The sequence below is a fragment of the Eulemur rufifrons genome, chromosome 8, assembly GCF_041146395.1.
Source record: "Eulemur rufifrons isolate Redbay chromosome 8, OSU_ERuf_1, whole genome shotgun sequence".
Classification (NCBI taxonomy): Eukaryota; Metazoa; Chordata; class Mammalia; order Primates; family Lemuridae; genus Eulemur; species Eulemur rufifrons.
Window position 1 is genome coordinate 116,817,002 of NC_090990.1, and position 19,346 is coordinate 116,836,347.

The following is a 19,346-nucleotide window of genomic DNA, read 5'->3' on the forward strand; positions in this document are numbered from 1 at the left end:
ATTCAGGTAGGAACCTAGAACTGAGAAAAACACAGGAGGTGCATAAATGAGATAATTTCACTTCTGTAATATGGTGACCAAGCCTGGAGCTACAGCACAGTGCAAACTTGGGTGTACCTCTGTGATCCCAGGAGCCCTCAGTGGTAAATTAGGAAAAAACAATCCATCCCACAGAAGATATGCCTATTGGATCTGGGGTGGGTAGAATAAAAGAAAGCATTCTCGGCCGGGCGTGGTGGCTCACGCCTGTAATCCTAGCACTCTGGGAGGCCGAGGTGGGCGGATCGTTTGAGCTCAGGAGTTCGAGACCAGCCTGAGCAAGAGCGAGACCCCATCTCTACTAAAAATAGAAAGAAATTATATGGACAGCTAAAAATATATATAGAAAAAATTAGCCGGGCATGGTGGTGCATGCCTGTAATCCCAGCTACTCGGGAGGCTGAGACAGGAGGATCGCTTGAGCTCAGGAGTTTGAGGTTGCTGTGAGCTAGGCTGACGCCACGGCACTCACTCTAGCCTGGGCAATAGAGTGAGACTCTGTCTCAAAAAAAAAAAAAAAAAAAAAAAAAAAAAAAAAAGAAAGCATTCTCCCTTGGGAATTTCTAACTTTAAATCCCAAACGACCCAGATGTAGGGCTAGAATTTATACTCGTTCAATGACTCAGACAATCTAAGCTAGAAATATAGTTTAAAGTGAATTCCACATTGATTGTTCTCCCAATGAAAATACAAATCCTTCCTGGATTGGAGCCTATTTACACATAGTCCTCAAAGGATTTTTGCAGACGAAGTCCCAGGGGACATACATTCACAATTTGGAATCATTAAATTCATGATGAAACAAACCACTTTGAGCTAAGGTTAGTAGAAATAATAAAATATAGAATTAGGCCCACAAAGACAGCAGATATTGGAATTATTAGATACTAAATTCAAAATTTTATATTTAATATGATTGAAAGAATTAAAAAGGGGGATAAAAACTAAAAGAACAAGACACTATGCAATTGTCTGGGCATATTTCAAAAAGATTCAAGTATAGTAATTGAAATGAAAGCCTTTGTGGACCCATTACATGGCATATCAGATACCACTGTATAGAAAATTGTAAGAAAAATCTGAAGAAATTTCTCAGAACAGTTCAGAGAGATTAGGAAATGGAAAATGTAGCAGAAAATGGAGTGATGAGATTCAAATACATCTAGTAGAAGAAGAGAATAGAAGTAATTGTGGAAGCAATAGTCACATAATGACTAAGAACTTTCCAGAATCTATGATAAAACTAATCTTCAGAGTCCAGAAAAGTATATTAAAATTAATCAGTACCTCAATGCATTTTAATAAAACTTCAGGATGCTAAAGACAAAATTAAAACTCTAACCTAAGAGAAAAAACAGATTACCAATAAAAGGTTGATTATTAGACTCATAGCTAACGATAGCAGTAATGGAAGCAGCAGATTTTCCACTTCACTTCTAGTAATTGCCAAGTAGCTCCTATTGGACCAATTCTCTCCCAGAGGATTATAGGTGACAACTATAAGCTGTGGACAAAACACCAGAACAAAACAAAACAGAAACAATTATCTGAAGGCACTGGCTAAGAGAAGAACTGACACTTGGAAAAAGGGAATGGGTTTCCTGGTTTTATGGCTAGCTTGAGGGCAAGCACTAGATTGTACCTTGTGGAGTGGCTAAAATTCATGTAGAAACCTTATAGTATTTATGGCGTGAAGAAGCAGAATATAGAGTTTAAAGCAACCACAACACCTGGAAAGGGAGGTAAGAAATCTTAGAGAGGAAAGAGCCAGAGAGGACAAACCTCAAATTCTGTGTATAAACTCTACCCAAGTCTCCAGCTGAGTAGTACAGACTCCAAGCACCTCAGCTTAGGCTAAAAGAATTCAGCTGCCTGTTAACACAGGATACACAGTTGGAGGTCAACCAAGTTAACTGACTGCTTTAAGAAAAGCCACATTCTTTGCAGGAACATAACAGAATCCAGAGATTCTATGGTATATCATTCAAATTGTCCAAAATACAATTAAAATTTTACTCAATGTGCAAAGAAACAGGAAATTGTGAACCATACTCATTAGAAAAGAGAATGATAGGAGATCAGTCCTGAAATGTCGCAAATGATGAATTAGCAGGGAAGAATTCTAAAAGCAATGATTATAACTGTGCTAAGGACACACAAAAAAATATGTACATAATGAATGGAGAGGAAACCTCGGTAGAGAAATAAGAACTATAAAAAAGAACCCAATGGAAATTCTAGAATGTGAAACTACAATATCTGAAACAATAATGTGTTGAAAGTTTGAGAGAAAATTAGTCAACTTTGAAATTTATCTCTCCTAAATAAGGATGAAATAATGACGTTTTTAGCCAAATAAACACAGAGAAAGTTCACTTTGAAGTGTCTCATCTAACTTTATAAGATGTACTTCCTGAAGTAGCATGTATATAATACATGTATATATGTACACATATACATCATCTTGTATGCATTCCATATTCCCAACAAAATATTTTTTAGAATTATATATTTATAGCAGAAATTTAACAGTGAAAACTGACTATGGCAAAGGCAGAAAATGGCATTAAGAAAAAATAGTAATAATGTTCTCAAAGATGAAACAGTACCCAGAAGGAAATCATCTATAGTCTTAAATATGAAGCATCTTCCCAAAATATGAAGAGAAGTGGAGAGGGCCCATGACAGGTGGGAAAGGATAGGACCCCACCCTAGTTATGGGGACCATAGCTGAGAAGGTAGCCCTGGATCTTCACATGCCAGAATATACCCACTGAGAAGAGAAAAAGCACCAGTAGGACATCTCAGGATGGAATAGCCGGTTATCTGTTCTGCTTTAGAATTTTACTCTTGTTTTTTATTCTTATTGTTCGAATCTCTAGACTTTTGTCAGCCAAGGGAATCCACAGCTAGAATATGTTGAAGTTCTTTATCCTCCTCCTTCCTATTTTTTTTTTTTTTTGTTCTCTGTAGAGAGAAAGATTGGTGTAGGAATAAACATACAATGGTCTTTTAAAGAATACAGAGAGGAAGAGGGAAAGAGGAACTATTTTTCCCATCAGATTTCAGAAGCCATGTATCTTATCAAAAAGGAGAGTGTCAAAGATCAAATTTCTATTTGTGAAAACAAAATGATGTTAAGGAAATATTTGCAAGATTAGAATGGGTATAATTTACCTTTAATATTAATTGCTGTGTATCAGGATTTTACAAAGTGATTATATTAAAAATGTGATCCATAGGATAAAAATATTTAAATGTTAATAATCAAAGGAAAGTTCTGACTAAGAAAAATAATTTTTGATACAGTTTGAGTATCCTTAATCCTAAAATTCAAAATCCAAAATGCTATAAAATCCAAAACTTTTTGAGAGCTGACATGATGCTCAGAGGAAATGCTCACTGGAGCATTTTACATTTTGGATTTTTGGATTAGGGATGCTGAACCGCACATATTCCAAAATCTAAAAAAAAAAAATCTGAAATCTGAAACATTTCTGGTCCCAAGCATTTCAGATAAGGGATACTCAACCTGTCTATAACTCGTAAGCTGGAAGGGCAAAATGGTAACAGTCCCTTATGAAAACTGGCATAGAGACATACTCACATTGAGCAGAATTAGATCTTTGAAATACTATAGATTTACTGTTACAAATGAGGGTAATAGTATTTTAAATCACCTACTATAAAAGTTCCAGGAATATCATTAAATGCATATATCAAAGACTGGGATGATTCATGAAAATTTTCTAAGCACAAGACAGACTATCTGTATTCCCAGTCTTTGTTTCAGGAATTTATAAACTTTGTCTGCCTGTCTATCGTATGTATTTTATTTGTTATTTTTTGAACATTAGTATACCTTCCTTGGCTTTGTTCATTTTTTAGTTGGCTATCAGCCACTAGGAATTTTCTTTCTTTATTTGAATAGAAAATGAAACATTTTTTTTCTTGTGCCAAGCTCTGTATGAGAAAAGGGAAAATGAATATTTTCCATGACTTTTTCCTGAATAAAAGGTTTCTAGTTGATAGATTTCAAAATCAGAATTTAGAACTTAATGTTACAAAATAAGAGTATACATCCATGTATATTGTTTATTTTGCATGGTCTTGGGAAAGCGAAGTACTATTTGGTTTTCTTAATAACATTTTCATTTTAATTTTCTATGATAGGATTAAATTGCCTTGATAATAAATATTAAAATCTTCTAGTTCATATTTTCCTGCTCTCTCTCTCCTTAGAGTTACAGTGGCAGTAAAATGAATGAAAGAATGAATTAAAGTGAAATGAATTATTTTTTACTTATCTGACATATACTATGATTCACTCTGTATAAAATTGCCGATGGATAGTTCCAGGACTGTGCTACTTAGAGTTTTATAGAGCTGAGTCAGCTGAACTGAATTAGTGATTGATTTCTAAAAGCTTCCCTTAAGTAAACTTAATCTATTTTTGCCTTTTTATATTCTAGGTGCCCAAACCAGTAGATTATTCTTGCCAACCCTGGTAAGTATTAAAAATGTTTATGTAGCTAAGTTGAAATACCATACCCTTAGCTCCGGGATGCTTTAAACGTGGGGGTAGTAAACCACATTCCATTTCCATTTGTCTTGGCTAAAGGTGTTTTCAGATGTAACAAAACACCGTAATGAATTCACATATTGCTGACCTTTCCATATCTTTATCAGAGAGGGGTGTGTGTGTGTGTGTGTGTGTGTGTTTGTATGTGTATATGAGGGCCCTTGACCTTGAATTCAAAGTTTATAACAGTCACAAAAATAAATGGGATATAGGCATATGCATCTTATATTTCTTGTATTTTAGAAAGGTAGATTTCATGAAGCTGATAGGAAAAAATACATGTTATTTCATTGTCTGAAACTAAAAATTAGCTCATAAAGGACAGTAGTAGCTTCTAAAAATATAATTTACAATGTGTAATTTGGGAGGAGCAAGATACATCCATATCTAAGTTTTGGGTCTGGATGGAGCGAACTTTCCACTTGGAGGCTGGTATTATCATTAACAAAACCAAGGAAGTGAAGTCATTAGTGATTATTATTTTCTAGCTATCTTCAACTGTAAAAAATATATTCATGATCTGGAATAGTTATGGTTACCCTATCATAATAAGTAATATATACTGAGTATTTACTATGTGCTTAGTACTTTATACATTTTATTTCATTTTTTAAAATATTTATATAAGGAAGGTTGTTGTTATTGTTATTCTTATGAGTGAAGAAACAAAGATTAAGGCCATGCAACTAGTGAGTGGTAGAACCAGAATTCTAAGTTATGCCTTGTGTGCATTGCTATACAGCCCGAAAATACAAAATGTGGGCACATTACTCATGGATATTTGTTTCTATGAATTTTGTGTTTGAGTTCTCTTAAAATGATTGGTTGCTTTCATTTCCTTGATATTAAAGTATATACATACAAATAACAGGGTATGCATATAATGAAATATCCTGAGAATATGCTAGTTCATTTTGCAAGTGTAGATACCACCTGAATGGTCTAATTTTTTTAAAAAAATATTCCGATTGTTTTGCATTCTATGACCAAAGCATGGGACATGCCAGGTTGCTTTTCAATGTGCCGGAATCTGTTGCCAAGGTATGGGCTCTCCTCCTCCTCAGAGCCCCCTGCGGGCCCCCAGCAGGCTCTCGTGCCTCCCGTACCCCTCTGATGTCCCTCCCTCGTGAGCTCGCTGAGGAAATTGTAGCGGGTCTGTGATAGAACTGGGAATCTTTGCTTCATTTTTACCTGATATAAGACAAATTCAAGGTCTTATTAGTTTCTGTGGACTTTTAAATCATATCCTGACAGGAATTAAATTTGGAGATTAGAGCTGATAGCACTGACAGTCAAACTGAAAAACATCAAGAACCGGCAATAATCACGGAAGTGTAATGATTAGGTTCCTTCTCTTTGCTTTTATTACCATTTTCATGTAACTGGGCATTATAGTTACAAGGGTAATGATTTTAGAAATAAATACTAGTGCCATACACTACATGGATTTTATGAAACAAACTGATCAGGTACCTGAGAACTATTCAGGGCACATGAAGGTAGCATTTGTACCCTTTGTTTTAAAATGCACTCTTCCAATATAGAAAATTCTACTGAAAATGGGACCAGTTAGAACAATAATATTCTTAATGATAAAAAATCAAGATGGTCAGACTAAGGAAAAGCTTTAAAAATAAGAAGAAATCAAGATATTTTATAGTAGAATTTTAAGATTACTTTCTTTTCCTTAGATAGTTTATTCAAACTAAGCAGGCAGTTTCCTGTGAAATGTCTTCTGCCAGGGAACAAAATGATCAACTACACCAGCAAATGGAATCTTCAACTTTAGGAACACGACACTGGTTAGAGACCATTACACTGAATGATGGCATGGTAGTCCTCAAGTCACTGAGAAGTTGAATATCACCAACTATATTATCTATTCATTATTTCCACATTTAAAAGGAAGTTGTTCCCACAAGGTAAATTTTGTCTTTTATATAGGCCATGAAATAAAATAGAAAATCAAGATTATTATCTTTAATAATCTATGTTAATGGGTGTCAGAAGGCAAGGATAGGAGTTATAAGGCTGAAAACTGGGGAACTCTGTGAAAATCTGTGTGTAGAACAGGAGGTAGATGCCAGGGTCCCTGCCCTTCCTGCCTGGTAACCAGTGTTTTCTTTCCTACACTGGCAGGACACTCTGGTGTTAGAAGGTATATTATGTGGAAAAACTGAATCATCTAGGGCCTGGACGTGGAAAGACCAGGCCTAACGGAGATTAGGGAGATGCCATACTGAGAAAAGAGGGGTTAAATTATGAGAAGTCTATTAAGGGAATGATGCAGATCCCCAGTACATTTGTGTAGCGAATGCCAGCACCGTGACAGCGGGTCTCACACGTACTGCCCTCTCCTTGCATCCAGATGGGAACTTGAAAGGTTTTTGTCTAAAGAAACTAAATAGACACAGAGTCAAAAATCTAAAATCCTAACACGTTGGATGCCCAGTTATCAGGTTCTTGCCAAATGATCAGGCTCCTATCCAACGGGCCTACCCTGGTACCTACACACAGAGAGAGCTTCCAGTCGGTTCTTGGGTGCCTCTCTCCTAAATATGAATAGACAACAAAGGGTAACCATAGGTTTGAGAAAGGCCTTGAACTACAGAACAAACAAAGTAAATGGGAAAAAGAAACTTAAAGAAAATAGACATTAGAGTGGGCAGAAGAATTTTTTTAAAAAGACCCTTTTGTTTATTCCTTAAGAGAAGGTATCACACCAATGGAAGTGAGCTGGATATTTTACAAAATGAGCAATCAGAATAAGAGCTCTTATAAATTAAATATTGTGGAAAAGTTGGAAAATAAAGTTGAATAAATCTTCTAAAAAGTCAAAGAGAAAGGTAATATGGGAGAAAAGATATGGAAAATAGATTATTGGCTTAGGAAGTACAGTGTTGTACGAGTAAGAACTCCAGAAAGAAAAAACTGAGGGCAGCAATTATCAAGAAATAGTACAAAAATTCCTCAGGACTCAAGGACTTGTGGCTCCAAATTGAAGATGATACTGAAAGCCCAGGGCAAGATAAGAAAGCACATTATCATGAAAGTTTTCAGTATGGAGAATACAGAAAGAATCTGAACGTTTCTAGGGAGAAAAAAAATCAGGTTATGTACAAAGGCTCAGAAATGGCATTGAATAGAATTTAAAAGATAGTGGAGCAATGCTTTAATATTTGAGAGGCAAAATAATTTCTCACCTAGAACTCTTTACCCAACTGAACTACGAATTAAGTGTTAGGTAAGATAAAATATTTTCATAGATGTGGGCCTTCAGAGTATTATATCCCCTGTATTCATTTATAAGAAGCTGAAGAGATGAACTAGTAAACCTAGAAGAGGGAGATACAGAATTTAAGAAAGGGGAGCAAAGAGAAGTCCCAGGACTACAGTAACTCAGCAGGCTTAGAGAGCAAGCAATATCGATATACGAAGAGAGTGGAGGGCTCAGAAGAAAAACCTCCATGGAAAAATTAACAGATAGATTATGTGGTTGTCTTATTCCATTTTCTGCTGCTACAGATTGAGTATCCCTTGTTTGAAATGCTTGGGACCAGAGTGTATGATATTTCAGGTTTTTTGGATTTTGGAGTATTTGCATATACATAATGAGATATCATGGGGATGGGAGCCAAGTCTAAACACAAAATTCATTTATGTTTCATGTATACCTAACATATGAAGGTAACTTTATACAAAATTTTTAGTTTTGTGCGTGAAACAAAGTTTTTACTGCATTTTGACTATAACCTGCATTTTTTACTTGGGAGTCATGTCAGTACTCAAAAAGTCTCAAATTTGGGGGGATTTCAGATATTTGCATTAGGGATGTTCAACTGTATAACAGAATACCACAGACAGTGTAATTTATAAAGAAAAGATATTTATTTGACCCATGGCTTTAAAGGCGGGGAAGTCCAAGATCAAGGGGCTGCTTCGTGTGAGAGCCTTCTTGCTGTATCATGGCACTGGGAGGAAGTGCGCTCAAGAGGCAGAGAAAGGAAGAGAACCTAACTCATCCTTCATATCAGATACCCACTCTCTAGATAACTAACCACTCCTGCAATAAAGGCATTAACCATTCATGAGGGTATGGCCCCTGTGACCTAATCACCTCTTAAAGGTCTCCTCTCCCAATACTGTTAAAATGGCAGTTAAATTTCAGTATGAATTTTGGAGGGGACATTCAAACCATACCAGTGGTATTGAGAAATGTATTATTGGGTGGTGTATTTGGATAATTTGGAAAGAATTTGTGATAGAGACAAAGAACTTCAGCAACCTAATACATGTAAGCAATTATATTTTGGAGGTCAGATATTCTTTGAATGTGCTAAGATTGGGCCAGACGATGGCTTAGGTTTACGGTGGTTACAGAAAGAAGAGTGAGTAGCAGCTCTATGAAGGACTGAGCATAGGTAGTGGGGGAAAAATGGTTTTACTTCCTCATGTCTAAAATTGACAAGAAATTGTAGTATAATTGTGTTATTTAGAAATGTACAAAGTAGAAAGAAGAAAAAATTAGGTAAAATATTTGAAATGGAGCTTGGAGTAGAATGCTGGTATGATGGAGGACTGCCACTTTTTCATTATCATTATAGTACAAGTTAACTTTTTAAACTATGTTCATGTATTACTTTGATAAAAATGCATGCACTGCATACTAATTGTGATGAGTGGCATGAAAATAAGGATAGTATAATGGAGTGGGTAATGTGAGGTGCAGGATAACAGTCTTTAGATGAGATGGTGAGACAAGAGTCCTGTCTAAACCTGAATGATGGGAAGTAATTGTGTGTTGATAGAGGGTGAGTGTTTCCAGACAACAGTACAGTCTGTGAGAAGACTCTAGACTCAAAAGGAGCTTGATGAGTTAGTTCCTGGACCTGAAAGAAGGCTGGAGACTGGCGCGATGAAGGGGGTTGTAAGAGACAAGGTTGAAGAGAGGTAGGCATGAGTCAGATCATCCTAGGTCCTAATGGTTTATGAGTTGCTATAACTTTTCTTTTAACCCAAGGTACCATCTACATAAAACATCCAAACTCCTCCTTTATACTTGATGGAAACCTAATGTGCTTTCACTCAATAAGATTTTATTGAATGTCTACTGTGTGCATTTTAAATAAATATTTAATTTAGACTATAGGTGGACTTTTTTTTTTTTTTGAGACAAGCTCTCACTCTGACACCCAGGCTAGAGTGCAGTGGCATCATCATCATCATAGCTCACTGCAACCTCAAACTCCTGGCCTCAAGCAATCCTCCTGCCTCATCCTCCTGAGTAGCTGGGACTACCGGCACGTACCACCATGCCCGGCTGATTTTTCTATTTTTTGTAGAGATAGGGTCTTGCTCTTGCTCAGGCTGGTTTCCAACTCCTGACCTCAAGTGATTCTCCTGCCTCGGCCTCCTGGAGTGCTAGGATTACAGGCATGAACCACCACATCCAGCCTAGAGGTGGATATTTATACTGAGTTATGTGAGTCTGTATGTGAATCAGAGAATTTTCTGGAATATTAATTCTTGAATAGCTTTGAAAGAGAGCCAGTCTAAACATAGAATTTTTCCTTTAACTTCTAGTGCCCAAAATCCCTAGTATATTTTGCCAGCAGATGTTACACCTATATTTGATGTGAGGAGTCATTAAAGAGTATTTTAACATTGAGTTTGGGCCTTTTGTTATTGTAGTTATTTTTATTATTATGGCGTTTTGGTATGTTTAGGCCACCATAAGAAGAATTGAAAATTCTGGTTTTGAAAAATATCTACCTTTTAAAAATAAATTTTACTCAATAATTTCTTTTTTTTTCTTTTTTTGAGATAGAGTCTCAGTCTGTTGCCCAGGCTAGAGAGCAGTGGCGTCATCATAGCTCACTGCAACCTCAAACTCCTGGGCTCAAGCAATCCTTCTGCCTCAGCCTCCCGAGTAGCTGGGACTATAGGTGTGTGCCAGCACACCTGGCTAATTTTTCTATTTTTTGTAGAGATGGGGTCTTGCTCTTGCTGAAGCTGGTCTTGAACTCCTGGCCTCAAGCGATCCTCCCACCTCAGCCTCCCAAAGTACTAGGATTACAGGCATGAGCCACTGTGCCTGGTCTCACTATTACTAGTTTCTTAAAAAAACTGGTTATCAAAATTGTGGACTATAAGAAATAATCTTATATACAAAAATAATTATTTAAAAATAATTTCAATTGTTACTAGAATTTGCTTTAAAAAGATGCTTAAAGGGTATTCCATTTCATAATATACATAGAAAAGGGAAAGTATGTGTGTGTGTGTGTGTGTGTGTGTCTGTCTGTCTGTCTCTCTTATGAAGGGCAGTCCCTTCCTGCAAGTCTTTTACCCTCTTGTCCCTAAATTCCCCACAACTGTCTCAGCCAATACCTGCTGATTCTTCTTTATCCCATTTATTTCTTTGATAAATATTTACTGAGTGTTTACTGTGTATTAGGCACTGTTCACTTTGTTGTTGCTAGCTTTGTAGAGCATTTGTATTTGGACATTAAAGGATTTTTTTCCTGAATTATTTTTCTTAAGCAAGGTAATTAGTATAGAAGTAAAAATAACTCAGATCTGCTACTAAATTAAAATCTTGATAGATACTTATTTTTAGCCTCTGTTTTCTTCCAGGTATATTATCCAAATTTTCTGTGTCATTGTTTCTTACAGGTATGCTGGAGCAATGGAAAGATTGCAGGCAGAGACTGAACTTATTAATAGGGTAAATAGTACTTACCTTGTGAGGCACAGGACCAAAGAGTCAGGAGAATATGCAATTAGCATTAAGTAAGTAGGACAAGTACTTTTACAGAAATAGATTTCCTGTTTTCATAATTGCATAGACCATCTGACATGTATAACACTAAAGTTGAAAACCCAAGTTCTAATTGCAGCAGAAATAATGCATCTATCCAGACAGTTCATTAATACTTGAAAATATCTGTTAGAAAAACAGTAATAAGTGTTATAGGCCGCTAATTGGCATATTAGATTTCTTTCATAATATTGTATTTTGGTGATTTGATGTATGTATATTTCTAGTAAGTTCTAAGAGTATAAATTACTAGATTTTATTTTGTTTTTCTACATTCTCAAACTGAACTTACAAAATGAATTGAGCATAATGATTAATTAAATCCAACCCCCCTTCTGACTTCAAATATTGGTTGTATCTTCAACCAATCTAGTAAATATATTTTGTTAATTAGCTGCCACCAGTGTATTGGCATAAGTATATATTTTCTCTTCAGAATTAATTCCTATAATGTTATTGGGGCATGCCCTCTGGTAATTATTGATTTCTACTGATTAAAAACACATTTATATTCATAAGTTATTCATTGCCCACAGGTACAATAATGAAGCAAAGCACATCAAGATTTTAACAAGAGATGGCTTTTTTCACATTGCAGAAAATAGAAAATTTAAAAGTTTAATGGTAAGCATTGATTATTTCTTTTCAATCTGTGATCTCTATTTTTCTCTTGTTAGAAAGGTCAGTTTAATTCTGTAGTTTCTTGGAAATTTTGCTCACTGAAAAGTTATTTAAAGAGAATAGTACTATAACTTTGCAGCAGAATCTGGAAAATTATAATGTTAAGAACTACAATTAAGTTTTTATTGCTCAAATCATATTTTTCATTGTAAACTAAGTTTGCAAGTGTTAGATTATACTTCAGCATCTGTGCTATTTAAAACGCTTAGAGCAATGACAGAGTCAAATATAAATATAATCAATTTCCAATTATTTATGTGAGTTTTGGCTTGTGTTTGAATGACACGCAGCAAATTTTTAATGTCTTTCTTTCCTCTTCCTCCTTCCATTGCCTGTGTCTCTCGTTGAGACAGAGGAAAGTATTTTTAATTATAACACGAAACATTATAATTAGTAAAATACCTCTGACATTTAGGTTCATTTCATATAAAATACAATATAAAGTCAAAGATTTTCGTATTTTCTCCTATTGTAAACAATCTGTGCTATGGCTCTCATTCATTACCTTAGACAATTAAGTAGTGACAAGGTAACATTTTTGCCACACAACAGTTAATATTTCATAGGAATTTTACGTTTAAATGGAAATAGTATATTGTCAAATTGCTTCAAATGGCAAAGGATTATTTGATTAAAAATTTCCACAATTTTTAAAAAAATTACAACTTAATAACTCCGTTGGCACTTAAGAATGTGTATATGTCATGTAAACGATGCACATGTGCCATCATACGTGCATCTCAAGTCTGTTTCTGGAATTTGGTAGTTTCTTGAGATAATGAAGAATTTGGATATAGGACATAAGATGCATTTGTAGCTGCTAAGTACTTCGAGTAACATTGGGAAGGACCACTCATCGATTGAACCATCATTCAAATGATACACACTGCATCCTTCCAGAAAACATCTCAAAGCACTTTGCAGATGTTAATAATAAAGTTAAAACTACACATAAGAAAGCCTCACTAAATAGGGCAGCCTGAATGCCTTATCTCAAAATTTACAACTGCTTCAAGGGAGGGATCAGTGTTTTAAAGAAATCGAAGCGCCTCGAGTTGAAAGAAAAATAAGAAAACCTCTCTGGACATAAATGCCACATTCCCAATTCAAAAGCTAAGGATGGGCAGCAAGGTCATGTCCTGGAAATGCAAACAATGTCAAATTGGTAACCAAGATCTAGGCATCCTCCCTGCTGGATGTGACTTACATTCTGTTGAAACAAGCAGGCTGTGCACAGAGAGAATTGGACCAGAGGCGGTTCTTCATAAAATGAAAACCTAGGAGAGAGGTGGCAAGTGGATGCACAAATAATGAGTTGCAGATGCAGCTGAAACATGATTAAAGCACGCACAGGGACTCTCCACATCTCTGCAAGACACACCAGCTTGAGCTTTCACCTGCAGCACCTCCTTGGATGGTAATGAGGCTGCTCCATAGTGTTTTAGTTAATATGGAACTTCAAAAAACGCTGCAGGGCCAAAGATGCCTACCAGCCTTGCAGACTTTGAAAGTAGCAAGGGGAACTCCCATCAGAGAAGACAAGCAAAGAGGATGAGAGGAATAGTCACTGCAAAAGGGCCAGTCAATTTAGCTTTGTGTCACCTGGGTTCAGCTCAAGGAAGTTCTTCAGCAGCTCAGGTTAGATGTGAAAAGCCAGAAATACCACAGTGACCTCGATTAGTAGACATAGATCCTTGAGTTCCCATCTGCATGTAAAGCTGTGATTATAGTAAAAGCCATAGAGACCCAGAATTCAAATAAATTTGCACCAGAGAGCAGTAAAAGTTTCTGCAGTGATGTTCTGGAAAAGGAATTATTCCAGAATGCCTTGTCATGGGGCTAAAATAAGCTACTCTTATAGGGTATGTATAGAATCTCAGAAATGCCACTGTAAGACACACATGAATATATTTTTTCCTCCATTATCTGAGGATGTTTTGTAAGGAAGCACGTATCACAGTGTGTTAAAGGGAAGGGATTAAGAATTAACAGTAAAATTACAATGAGACTAAAAAACTTTAACAAAAGGATGTGTAATTGCGAAAGAAAGAAAGACAAGGAGCAGAAAAAAATCTCAGTATCAGAAAAGGACTTTTGTCAGATTTAGCTAATAACTGTAAAATTTGCTGAAGAGACAGCTGAACTAGTTTGGAGCTGACCCTTCTTTTTGCTTCTGTTTATTTGTTGGGAAAATTTATATTGAGTCTTTACTATATGAAATCACCGGTTTTGGGGGGGATTCAAAAAGGACTTAACCATTCTAAAAAAGCTTACACATTAGTAAATACATGTGTACCAAGACGCTCACGAGAGTTCAGTCCTTTGGACCTTGGCTGGGAAATGCCACAGGGATATTTCGTCAGAAGGAATGGCTCATGTTTCAGTAACCAGACCTTTTGGAAGGAAGTAGAAGGTGAATAGGTATAGGGAGGGGCTTTTTAAAATCAGGATCCTGCAACCTCCAGTAGTCACCATTTCCCAAGTTGGTGTCAGTTCCCGTTGGAAGTAAGTAGTGGTCTGTGGATTTGAGTTGTTTCTTAAGGATAGTTCAGTGTCCTTTTATTATTGGTGTTGAAGTTATACTCCTCTACCTCTGAAATGTAGTAGGCTCTGGAACTAAATCTTAATCTGGAAAAGATGTAAAATACAAGCAAACTCCAGAGCTTGTTTGAAATTAACCAGTTTCTCCTAGAGAAGATTGGCCATAGGTGGTCATAACCTAACCCCTTTCCCCTGGGATTCAACAGCTTGGTTAATCAAAATCTTTGTTTTTCTTAGTCATTAAATTAAAATCCTAAATGGATTTCTGCATCCGGATTACAAGGCATTAATTTTGTTCTAATTTTCATGTATGCCAGGCAATCCGTGTCCAAGTGCGGTTTATAAACTGTCTCCATTGCCCGTTTCCTTGGTAATTGGAACGACTGGCTCTCACTCATTATTTTTCACAGAGACTTGAATTGGTGACACTGCTGTGTCAGTGTGAGATAAGGAAAGCTTAGCGATTTCTTTTGTTTAGAGTCTTCTTATTTACTTGTTGTACCTGAAGGTCAATGACTGCTAAAGCAAGGGTGGATTAGACTAAAATACAGAAAGCATAAAGGCATGAATTGGAAAAGATCCATGTTGGCACTATTTAATTCTACCCCTTAGAAACATGTAGGGAGATTTACTCTCCTAAGACTGTAAAAATGGAACTAAAATCTCTCCCATGCTTAGTGAAGTGATGAGTATTTTGCAGTTTGCTAAGCCACATGACCCTAGGCCTAGAAAGTTATTTTTTTCTTCCATAAAATTTGGAGGTAGGTGGGTATTAACTGATCACCAAATCCCTTTTCAATATGATAATTCTATGGTTTCAAGCCAACTTCACATAAACTTTAATTCACAGTAATTCATAGCAAAATTCATAAAATTCACCTTACCTATAGCAAAGTTACATTCAAGTTCAAAGCTATTGGCTTATAATTCCTTTCAGGTTTGTTTTCATACTGCTAAAGAAAATAGCACATTTTACTCAATTTAAATACGACAGAACAACTCTTTGGTACCATTGGTATCAGTGACACAATATATATGCATACAGTTTTTCCAGAAACCTTACAAAATTTTGCTTTGTATTTTTTTAAATTTAAATAACTGTATTGGTCACTAAGAAGAATTTAATTCTAGACCTTGTCTTTGCAAACCGTGTTAAAAATCACTATCATACAAATGCCATATTCTGATTATTGAAGCCATTTTGAGGATATAAAATTCTATCTGGTATTTTATTATTGTTATTGTTTTTCTTTGTTTTTAAAGGTTGGTCTGATTCCAAATTCTTTTACTTTTTCAAGAACCCCTATCTGGGCCCAGGGAAAGAAGAAAGAAAGGAAGAAATATATATTTTTTTTAATTATAGATATAATGTGTATGAGACTCTGGCATCTTAAGCCTAAGAAAACAAAGTTCCTGGTGCATTGTGGGCACTTAGCAAATACGACTTCTCTTTTCCCTCCCTTTTTTAAAATTTACATTTTCCAGGTACTACTTGCTAATAGTAGACTGTAGTTAAGAGCACAAACTTTGGAGACATACACCAGCTATATTTATTAACCTCACTGAGATTCGAGCATCAATGGTGAAAAGGCCCATCTCATAAGGTTCTTGAGCCTGGCTCATGGGACAATGGTAGCTGTTATGATTATTCACATGTTCAGGCACAGTGCCTATTCTGTGATAGTCTCTGAAAAGGTTTATCACAGGTGTGGGGATTGAAAAACCTCCACTGGCTTTATCCAATGCTTTAGCCAAACCATGTTGCTTTTAGGTTATGAATGTGGTCTTTACTTTATTCCCTTTATGTCTGTTCCTAGCCTGGCTGCTCTACCTAAAACGATCCTTCTGCTGTTCCTGGCTCTTGTAATTTTACCTGTTCTTCAATTTAAGCCAAGTTACCTCTGTCACAAAACCTTCCCTTCTTCTCCCCACTGGACACACACAGTGAAGGTCTCTCTCTTGCGTTTAGACTTTTCCTTCTAGAATGAGAACTCCTAGGGGCAGGAGCCTTATCAATATAATCTTTGTGACCCCTGAAATTCCCAGCATGATACACTCTACAACTTGTCCAAGTTTTGTCATAAATAATAAACCATTGATGATTCTCTTTTTCTTCTTTTGAGTATTTTTGGCCTGATTGATTGGTTTTGGGACCTTTCAACATAACCACTGAATGGAGGTATTGAGTCAATGACAGTGTGGTTTTTAGAAGAAATGAGTTGCTTTTTCACTTTTCTTTTTTTAAAAAAAAGGTGTTAGAAGCACTTAATAATTAGGTTAAAAGTGATTTTGCTTTTATTTTCATTCCAGATATTTCTAAGAAACTTTATAGCTACAGTACTCATCTAATAAGATGCATTTTTTTATGAATTATTACTCAACTTCTGTTTAGAGTAGAGGGATTCAGGTTTGTGCATAATTTATGAAACCAACATGTGAAAAGAAATTTCCTGAAACTTTAGTCTGAAAGATGGTGGGTGGTTATTACATTAGACTTGGATGTATTTAAGGCAAATTCTTTACTACAGGAAATCGGAAAGAACCACATTATTGACCTCTGTATGTAGCAGATAATATACAGAGCTCTGATGGGCACTAACATTTCATCATCATAAACCAGAAACAATATCAAGTACCATTTGTGCTTTATCAACTTTTGTTTACCATGGAAAAGTACATTCAGTATCAAGTTTGTTTTTCTGTCGTATTGAAAGAAAATGCAGGAAACTAGAAATTGCTATATATTCAGCAAGCAGCTGTTCCTTTTATTTTTGTTTAGAAAGGCAAGTATTTCATAAATAAGAACAATAATTACTACTCTGAAATTGAGGTTTAATACAGTTTCTTTTCATTTACCACATCTGACTAAAGACTAACAGGATGTTCTCTATCTGTGAATGACAATAGGGGGTAACTTATATTATAAATGGCCTGAGTAACAAGGACAGCTACTATGTAGGTGTCATGTATATCCAGACTGCAGAGAAACATTATCATTTACTTACTCTTCTGTATATGTATGGAAAATTTAGCATTAAATTGATCATCCTTATATTGTATGTAATTATGTCTTAAGAAGTTTGCATGTTTGAGAGTGAAAGTATCCTTATCAAAAATAATCCTTGATTCTTTTTTCTAAAGGAACTTGTGGAGTACTACAAGCATCATTCTCTTAAAGAAGGATTCAGAACCTTAGATACAACTCTACAATTTCCATACAAGGAGCCAGAACATTCAGCTGGACAGAGGGGTAACAGAGCAGGCAATAGCTGTGAGTATTAAAATTGAGAATAAGATTTGCTGTCACTTAAGGATTGGAGACATAATAACATTAAACATCTTCAGTCCAGATTTTGAAAGATAACCAATGAATATGCTAATGTATTGAGCAAGGACTTTTTCTAGAGCTAAGCAGAATCAGATGGGCCAACAGGTTTCTGAACATGTCTTATTAAAGATCTTTGTGCCAAATTAAAAGTTATGTTTGTATTTAAAAACCCATCAGAAACATAAAGGATATTTTAATATGTAAATTTTGTACTTTTCATTGACTTTTATATTAACCAAATTTTTTTTTAACTTACACATAATGTTCACCCTCATAATGGTGTTTGAATAATAGTATTTAACAAGGGCTGGTACACAGCTCTCCCGGTTAGCCTAGTATCTCAGATCTGCTTATGAGTCTATTTCATTGACTATATTTTGAATTTTGAAGTGACTAACATGTTTTCTTGGATGTCAGTATTTCTAAAACTATACATTTGCCACTTTCTTTGAGAATGAGCACTGTGCCAAAACTAATTACAAAAGATTAGCACAGGAACAAAAGCATATTATACTTTGAGTGTGAGTCCAAGTCAAAAACTTTTTTTCTCATCATTTAATGTTACATAATCTTCCTGGAGATAGATGTAGCATATGAAGAGAACATTGTGGATGGAAAATGTTGTGAAGACTGTGATTTCATTCCTCTATTTTGATATCATTTTTTACAAAAAACTGTTTTGGGGGAGAAATGAATACAATTTTATTACTCTTAGAATCTTTAGCCTAAGCAAAACTGTAATATCTAGAGGTATTTGAAGAAAGAATTTGCATCTGTTTCATATAACTTTATTTTTTTTCCCCTAAAAGCAGAAACTGAAAGGGAAACAGGTAACGCTAAGGGTCCCAACAACATCAGTAAAGCTTCATACACTTCAATATAAGCAAATAAAAATGTAATTTTTGCCATCAATTGATAGGCTTTTTTCGCTTTGAATGACTTAAGAGCTGTTCTCACAGTGATCAGTGATAGATGTCTCAGTGTGTGTAGTGAAAGTAGCAAGAACACATTTATGTTAAAGCTTTAAACACCTATTAAATTTTATCTTTGTATTTTTTTAGCCCAAAAGTCTATCAAAGTTATGACTTTTCCCCCATCATGAAACATGTAATTTTCAACTCTCTTTTCCTTCGCCTTCCCAGCAGCAAGAGATAATAAGAGTCTTCAGGGAGGTCAGTTATTCGAAAGATCCTATTTGAGTTGTTCACTTAGTTCTAGAGAACCTAGGAGGGACAAGTGGACAAACAGGGAGGATAGATGTCCCATGTTAGGTAGAAAGGTTGTTAACCCTCATATTTCGCTGTGTGGTTTATTCCCAGGCACTTCCTCAGCACGTGTGGGGGCTCAGAGACTGT

General features: G+C 35.6%; 1 protein-coding gene across 1 annotated transcript in view; it reads left to right on the top strand.

The window, feature by feature from the left end:
* The window catches only part of VAV3 (vav guanine nucleotide exchange factor 3), a 363,845-nt gene that overhangs the window by 323,597 nt on the left and 20,902 nt on the right, over positions 1–19,346 (top strand). The window contains exons 22-25 of the mRNA XM_069479072.1: positions 4,512–4,546; positions 11,297–11,413; positions 11,978–12,065; positions 17,805–17,934. Of these exons, the coding sequence (XP_069335173.1) occupies positions 4,512–4,546; positions 11,297–11,413; positions 11,978–12,065; positions 17,805–17,934 (370 nt within the window). The remainder of the gene's footprint in view (positions 1–4,511; positions 4,547–11,296; positions 11,414–11,977; positions 12,066–17,804; positions 17,935–19,346) is intronic.